The sequence below is a fragment of the Acomys russatus genome, chromosome 19 (genome assembly GCF_903995435.1).
Source record: "Acomys russatus chromosome 19, mAcoRus1.1, whole genome shotgun sequence".
In the NCBI taxonomy this organism is placed as follows: Eukaryota; Metazoa; Chordata; class Mammalia; order Rodentia; family Muridae; genus Acomys; species Acomys russatus.
Genome location: NC_067155.1, coordinates 5,679,130 through 5,687,472, shown reverse-complemented (window position 1 = coordinate 5,687,472; position 8,343 = coordinate 5,679,130). Strand labels below are relative to the sequence as shown.

At 49.6% G+C, this 8,343-nt stretch overlaps 2 protein-coding genes across 2 annotated transcripts; both read left to right on the top strand.

Moving 5' to 3' along the window:
* The first annotated feature begins 455 nt into the window (after positions 1–455).
* Positions 456–1,430, top strand: LOC127203450 (olfactory receptor 49-like). Its single transcript, XM_051162222.1, has one exon. It carries the CDS (start codon positions 456–458, stop codon positions 1,428–1,430), a length of 975 nt encoding a protein of 324 aa, XP_051018179.1.
* Positions 1,431–7,286: 5,856 nt separating this feature from the next.
* On the top strand, positions 7,287–8,263 carry LOC127203449 (olfactory receptor 49-like). Its single transcript, XM_051162221.1, is given in 2 exon segments — positions 7,287–7,478; positions 7,481–8,263. Coding segments are annotated over 2 exon segments (975 nt in total).
* The last annotated feature ends 80 nt before the right edge of the window (positions 8,264–8,343 follow it).

Sequence of the window (8,343 nt, the reverse complement as noted above, 5' to 3'; positions counted from 1 at the left end):
CTTCCACCTTTCCTTCTTTCTCTTCTGCTACCTTCTTTTCTTCTTCCTCCTCAACCTCCTCTTCCTTACTTCTTCCTTCCTTGTGGATTTCCACTCGGCTGGCCTGGAATTTGTACAGATCGTCCACCTACGTCTGCCTCCCGAGTGCTGGGGTTAAAGGCTTGCGTGGAACTGGAGTCTTCACTGTAGCCCAGGTTGTTCTGCAAGTTCCTGTGTGGCTGAGGATGGCCTGGAATTCCTGGTGCCTCATTCAGTCTCCCAAGTTCACAGGGCTGTGTCAATACGAGAGTCTAATACTTTCCCATGACTATCATTTAATGCAGGTAGGAGTTCACATTGGAGCGGTGTTAATGCCGTATGCTTTCATCTCTAGTGCTTTGTGACAGACACTGACTGCCCCTGTCTTCCCGAGGTTACTGAGACTCTCTCCCACAGACTCCCCACAGCCCTTGCAGATGGAGCCCCCTTCGCTCATCCCCGAAGCCAATCGCTCCTCTGTGTTGGAGTTCGTGCTTCTCGGGGTCACAGGCAGGCGCGGGCTCCAGCTCCTCCTCTTCGGGGTCCTCCTGGTCACCTACATGCTGACCCTGCTGGGCAATCTGCTCATCATCGCCCTCACTTGGGCGGACCGCCGCCTGCACACCCCGATGTACTTCTTCCTGCGCCACTTCTCGCTGCTGGAGGTGGGGTTCACATCCACCGTGTCCCCGCAGATGCTGGCACACCTGCTGGCGGCGCGCGGGGCCATCTCCCGCCGCCGCTGCTTCGCCCAGATGATCCTCTACTTCACCCTGGGCGCCGTGGAGATCCTGCTGCTGGCCGTGATGTCCACAGACCGCTTTCTGGCCATCTGCCGGCCCCTGCGCTACCCAGCGCTCATGACACCCCGAGTCTGCTCAGCCCTGGTGATGGCCTGCTGGGCAGCCAGCCTCGTGGCCCTGCCTGGGCTGTTTGCCTGGATGCTGTCTCTCCCTTTCTGTGGCCCGCGTGTCCTCAATCACTTCTTCTGCGACAGCTCCCCTTTGCTGGAGCTGGTGTGTGCAGACACCAAGCTTCTGCAGCTGGTGGCCTTCCTGCTGGCTGTCTGTACCCTGCTCATTGCCACACTGATCACAGCCCTGTCCTATGGCTGCATCATCAGCACCATCCTGCGTCTGCCTGCGGCTGGGGGCCGCAGCAAGGCCTTCTCCACCTGTTCTTCCCACATCCTAGTGGTATCTCTCACCTATGGGAGCTGCATCATCATGTACCTCAACCCCACGCAGACAGGGAGGCTGGACCTCAACAAGGGAATAGCTTTCTTCAACACCACAGTGTCTCCCCTGCTGAACCCCTTCATCTACTGCCTCAGGAACCAACTGGTGCACACAGTGTGCAGGGATTTGCTGCTCAGGGGAAGAGTGCTTTCTTCCAAGATATTCAGAGCATAAGCCTGCAAAACTGCGCTCTTGGTATAGTGGCATTATTATTTGCCTATTGGTTTTTGTGTGTATGTATTTTGGGGTGTGTGTGTGTGTGTTTTGTTTTGTTTTGTTTTTCGAGACAGGGTTTCTCTGTGTAGCCTTGGCCATCCTGGACTCACTTTGTAGACCAGGATGGCCTCGAACTCACAGCGATCTGCCTGCCTCTGCCTCCCGAGTGCTGGGATTAAAGGCGTGCGCCATCACTCCCGGCGTGTGTGTGTTTTGAACACAGGGTTATGCTCATTATGAGACCAAGTGTTCCACCAAGCTACACCCTCAGCCTGCATTTCCCTTGTTTTCATACAGTGTCTTTGGAAGTTACTGAAGCTGGCCTTGAACTCACACCGAAAGTGATGCAGTCTTTGCTATTTCCATCCTCTTGCCTCAGTCTCTTGAGTAACTGGAACTGGTATGTGCTACCAGGCCCTGGCTGGTTTAATCAGAGTGGAGTAATTTAATTTTGTTCACTTTGTGTGTGTGTGTGTGTGTGTGTGTGTGTGTGTGTGTGTGTGTGTGTGTGTGTGAGACTTGGCATTTTGCTGGAATGTACATCTGAGCTCCTTTTATGTACGGTGCCCTCCTTGGCTAGAAAAGGAGTGGCCTAGGAGTGGAGTCACAAATGATTGCAGCTGTCATGTGGTTGCTGGGAGTGGAATCCAGGTCCTCTGGAAGAGTGGCCAGTGCATCCCTCCAGCCAAAGGAAGGCATATTTATTTGACAAACAAACAAGAAAACCCAAGACAAAACAAAAACAAACTAATTAATTTTAAAGCTCATGTTGCCAGGCGCACTGGTGCTACCAAAATTGTATATAATACCGTGTGTGCCACAAGAAGCCACCTTGGGCTACTTACTCATCCTTTCTTTTTTTTTTTTTTTTTTTTTTGAGACAGGGTTTCTCTGTGTAGCCTCGGCCATCATGGACTCGCTTTGTAGACCAGGCTGGCCTCGAACTCACAGCGATCCACCTGCCTCTGCCTCCCGAGTGCTGGGATTAAAGGCGTGCGCCACCACGCCCGGCTTGTACTTACTCATCCTTAAGAACCAATCAAAACAGCCAAATTAATAATAAAAAGCATATTTATTTATTTTTTTTTTTTTTTATTTTTTATTTTTGGTTTTTCGAGACAGGGTTTCTCTGTGTAGCCTTGGCCATCCTGGACTCACTTTGTAGACCAGGCTGGCCTCGAACTCACAGCGATCCGCCTGCCTCTGCCTCCCGAGTGCTGGGATTAAAGGCATGCGCCACCACGCCCGGCTCATATTTATTTATTTAATTCAGCCACATTAAGGAGAAATTATAAGGTGATCCAGTGACACGCCCTCCACAATATACACACACACACACTCACTCATGTCAGTCATTAAAGTTTAAATAGCGGGCCAGGATGCCAGGCATGATGGCACATGCCTTTAATCCCAGCACTCGGGAGGCAGAGGCAGGCAGATCACTGTGAGTTCAAGCCCAGCCTGGTCTACAAAGCAAGTCCAGAACACCAAGGCTACACAGAGAAACCCTGTCTCAAAAAACCAAAAATAAATGTGGGGAGCCATGCTAAATTCTGCCATGTCAGAAATCCTGTGCTTAGGCTGCATGCTGTGACCTTCGAGTTGCTGACCTTTGCCTCAGGAGGTCTTGTGTTCTAGGCTATCCTCGGACTGTTTACCTTTTAAAGAAGTAGGGAAGTCCCAACTTGGAACCACCCAGAGGATCAAGGAAGTTCCACAGGGAGCGATTCAGGCTATTGTATTCTTGCCTGGGTGGCGGGGGGGCTAGAGTGAGTGTGGTTAGAATGGATCCTGTTAATCTTGCTCTATATATTTGTTTTTAGTCTCGTGACTTGGCCCTTGGTTTGCTTCCTCTTGGGGATTTTCCACAGTGCTGCTCGATTGCTGGTTCTTCCCCTATATAAGCAGCTCTGTTACTCCCAATAAATGGCGTTCTCTTAGCACAAATGACCCACTGTTGTGTCATCTTTCCAATCCGCAGACCCTCGCTGTAGCCTAGACTAGTAGCACGGGCACTGCAAATAAATAAATAAACACATAAATAAATAAATGACCAGGGATACCCTCATCTAAGCTTTCCTAAAACATGAGTCTTCAGGAAGTCAGGATTCATAAAGAAGAACCTAGTTTCATTGTATGTAGTAAGAGGGACTTCTGAAGGTGGCTGCTCCTTGCAGAGGACTCAGGCCCAATTCTCTGCACTCACACGGTGGCTCACAACCATCTGTTCCAGGGCTTCTGATGCTATTTTCTGACCTCCCAGGGCGCCAGACATGTGTTGCATGCACACACCAAAACACTCATAAAATACACATAAAACCAAATCAATAAATCTCTTTTAAAATGGTTGTGTTGTGACACTGCCTTCTAAATATGTATGTTAATGTGCACAGATGAACACCGTTTTTTAATCTTGATGAGAAAAGCCTCATGCCTGGGTGGGTAACAAGGTAGAGACACACAATTGGTCAGAGTGCTGAGAACAAGTGACTTGTTTATTGGGTGCTCAGGCAGGAATGAGGCATTTATTCCTTCCCCCAAAAAAGCTCAGGGAATGTCACAGAAGTGGAAAGAGGGTAAGGTCTGAAGAATGGAGAGGAGGGAGTTCTGTGGAATCTGTCTTGTGAGCATGACAGGCCTGTGGTACCCAGGAACTCACAGCAGCTGTGGTTACCCAAACGACATTAAGCCAGTGATCTCAGCCAGCTTTCCAACAGGTAAACCAGGTGGTTTACCAAAACAAAAGAACTAACAAGTGCCCAGGACTCAGGGAGGCAGAGGCAGGCAGAGCTCTGTGAGTTCGAGGCCAGCCTGGTCTACAAAGCCAGTCTAGGACAGCCAGGGCTACACAGAGAAACCCTGTCTCAAAAAACAAAACAAACAAACAGAAAAGAAAAAAAAAACAAAGAAAAAGAACATTAAGATGAGGAAGGGACTCATGAACAGGTGCCTAGGGGAGTGGGGAATTGAGGGGTAGCTATCATATACTGTAAATACCTATCAAAGAAGAAATAAAAAGATACTCTTTTCAACATTTTTGGTTTTACTTATTTTTGTTACACCTGCATGCTTTGACTATACGTGTATGTCTTTGCACTGTGTCGGTGCCCAGTGTCCTGGAACCAGCAGAGTGTGACAAGTCACCTGGTACTGGAGTTACAGACAGTTTCAAGTGGCCATGTGGGCAGTGCACAACAGACCTGCAACCAACGAGCCGACTCTCCATCACCAGATAAGTGATAATCTAAAAATAAATAAACAAGGAGGTGACTCCCAATAAGCCCCCGTGGGCAACATCTGAACGAAGTCGAGTTAATCACTCCCTTAAGGAGGATGAAATTTTTTAGATGTTGTGTCGGTCCCTGATGCCTGAGGCCTTGGGGGAAGCTGAGAGGGCAAGGTGCTGTCCTTCATCTTCGCCTTGGCTCCTGCGATAACAGTGTCTCTGGAGACCAGGACAACTCCCTGCCTTTCGAGGACCTCAAGGACTTTCTTTTTGTCCTGCTCCTTGCCTTCCTGTGGGCTTTCGGACCCCTTTCTTTCTCAGCCTCCGGTCTTGTCATCTTCCTTCCTCCAGTCTGCGTCTTCCCTTTGCCGCTGGCTCCCCCACCACCCCTTACCTTGTGGGTCTTTTCCCAGCTGCCTCTTTTCCCCACCTGCGGCTCTGTGGAAACCGCCGTGCTCTTGCTTTACAGCTAGTGCGGAGACCCTTTAAATACAGTTCCTTGTAGTGTAGTGACTCCAACCATAATTTTGCCTTGTTTTATTTCTTTGAGACAGGGTTTCTCTGTGTAGCCTTGGCTGTCCTGGACTCACTTTGATTTTTTTGTTTTGTTTTGTTTTGTTTTGTTTTTTTGTTTGTTTTTTGGGACAAGGTTTCTCTGTGTAGCCTTGGCTGTCCTAGACTTGCTCTGTAGACCAGGCTGGGCTTGAACTCACAGTGAGCCACCTGCCTCTGCCTCCCCGAGTGCTGGGATTAGAGGTGTGTACCACCGTGACAGGCTCATAAAATAATTTTCATTGCTGCTTCATAGCTGTGATTTTGCTCCTGTGGTGAGTCATAATGTAAACTTCTGATATGCAGGACACCTGACACGGACCCCTGTGAAAAAGTCTTCAAGCTACCTGAGGGGTCGCGACCCACAGGTTGAGAACCACCACCTTACAGGTACAGGGTCTGCCTGTGTGTGTGTGTGTGTGTGTGTGTGTGTGTGTGTGTGTGTGTGTGTGTTTCTATTTCACTCTGAGGACGACTTCTCTCTGTCACTTGCTGATTCACAACCTTTTTTCTATAGCCAGTTTCCTGCAATGTACCTCTATGGGAAAACTTGAGAGTCAGACCCTTGTCTCTTCATAATAAAGGGGACTGAGAAATTCCAGGTAATTTTTTTTTTTTTTTTAATTTCAGAACAGAGTCTTAGGCTGAGCCTCAGACTCATGATGTGCCTGCCTAAACCTCTCGTGCACTGAAATCACAGCTATATTGTGTGATCCCCCGTTTAACCCATTGGCTATGAAGGAGCAAGCTGCTGAGAAACAGGAATTCATGACTGTTCTGAGATTGCAGGTGTGTGCAGCCACTCCTGGCTGGTATCATGGATCTCCACGTAGGAGAGCAAATGACACAAAAAAGAGTTGATGCACTTAGCAAAAATACATTTTACCTTTCAAACTTGTAAACTAATCAGCATGGCAGTGGTAGGAAATGAGACAAAATTTGCTGTATTACCTAGTCAATTCCAAACTATGTTAACTCACTCCATATATAAGAAAATCCCCGCCGGGCGTGGTGGCGCACGCCTTTAATCCCAGCACTCGGGAGGCAGAGGCAGGCGGATCGCTGTGAGTTCGAGGCCAGCCTGGTCTACAAAGCGAGTCCATGATGGTCAAGGCTACACAGAGAAACCCTGTCTCGAAAAACCAAAAAAAAAAAAAAGAAAAGAAAAGAAAAGAAAATCCCCGAAAGCTGGGCATGGTGACGTATGCCAATAATCCCAGAACTTGGGAGGAAGAAGCAGGTGGATGTTTGTGAGTTCAAGCCCAGCCTGGTCTACAAAGTGAGTCCAGGACAGCCAGGGCTGTCACACAGAGAAACCCTGTCTCAAAAAGCAAAAAGAAAGAAAGAAAATCCCCACAAAGAATAAGTAAAGTCTTTTCCCCAAATGGATCATCATAGCCATCAAGTTGGATAAGGAAACTTTTCATTTAACTTTAGTTTTGTTGCTGTTGCTGTTGTTTGTTTTTCAAGAAAGCACTTCTCTGTGTAGCCTTGGCTTGTCCTGGACTCCCTTTGTAGACCAGGCTGGCCTCAAACTCACAGCGATCCACCATCCTCTGCCTCCTGAGTGCTGGGATTAAAGGCATGCACCCCCACACCCTGCGCAAACTTTTCATTTAGGACTTAACAAGCACCCTGGGGTGACAGGAAACAAAATTCATCTAATTAAAGTAATATATTGCCAGAAAACTTTATCTATTTTTTAAATGGACTCTCTTAAAGTCCTGGTTGGCCTGAAACTTCCTATGGAACTGAGGCGGAACCTGAGCTCCTAATTATGCTGCCTCGGCCTCCCAACTACTGGCATTAAAGGAGTGCATTATCATGGGGGTCTAAAGTAGTTTTCCATCCCTGTGTGGTAAAATACAGGGGAAGATTTCACATTCACACGGTATTCAGGTGTTCACGATGTTCCAAGAATTGTTCTAAGTGTCGCATGCGTTTGATCCGCAGTACTCTTTTTTCTGACACTGACTGCCCCTGTCTTCCCGAGGTTACTGAGACTCTCTCCCACAGACTCCCCGCAGCCCTTGCAGATGGAGCCCCCTTCGCTCATCCCCGAAGCCAATCGCTCCTCTGTGTTGGAGTTCGTGCTTCTCGGGGTCACAGGCAGGCGCGGGCTCCAGCTCCTCCTCTTCGGGGTCCTCCTGGTCACCTACATGCTGACCCTGCTGGGCAATCTGCTCATCATCGCCCTCACTTGGGCGGACCGCCGCCCTGCACACCCCGATTGTACTTCTTCCTGCGCCACTTCTCGCTGCTGGAGGTGGGGTTCACATCCACCGTGTCCCCGCAGATGCTGGCACACCTGCTGGCGGCGCGCGGGGCCATCTCCCGCCGCCGCTGCTTCGCCCAGATGATCCTCTACTTCACCCTGGGCGCCGTGGAGATCCTGCTGCTGGCCGTGATGTCCACAGACCGCTTTCTGGCCATCTGCCGGCCCCTGCGCTACCCAGCGCTCATGACACCCCGAGTCTGCTCAGCCCTGGTGATGGCCTGCTGGGCAGCCAGCCTCGTGGCCCTGCCTGGGCTGTTTGCCTGGATGCTGTCTCTCCCTTTCTGTGGCCCGCGTGTCCTCAATCACTTCTTCTGCGACAGCTCCCCTTTGCTGGAGCTGGTGTGTGCAGACACCAAGCTTCTGCAGCTGGTGGCCTTCCTGCTGGCTGTCTGTACCCTGCTCATTGCCACACTGATCACAGCCCTGTCCTATGGCTGCATCATCAGCACCATCCTGCGTCTGCCTGCGGCTGGGGGCCGCAGCAAGGCCTTCTCCACCTGTTCTTCCCACATCCTAGTGGTATCTCTCACCTATGGGAGCTGCATCATCATGTACCTCAACCCCACGCAGACAGGGAGGCTGGACCTCAACAAGGGAATAGCTTTCTTCAACACCACAGTGTCTCCCCTGCTGAACCCCTTCATCTACTGCCTCAGGAACCAACTGGTGCACACAGTGTGCAGGGATTTGCTGCTCAGGGGAAGAGTGCTTTCTTCCAAGATATTCAGAGCATAAGAGTGTAACAGTTTGGTACGTGCAGATAGAGCACTCATATACACATAAATAAATCAATAAATCTTTTTTAAAAAGATTGT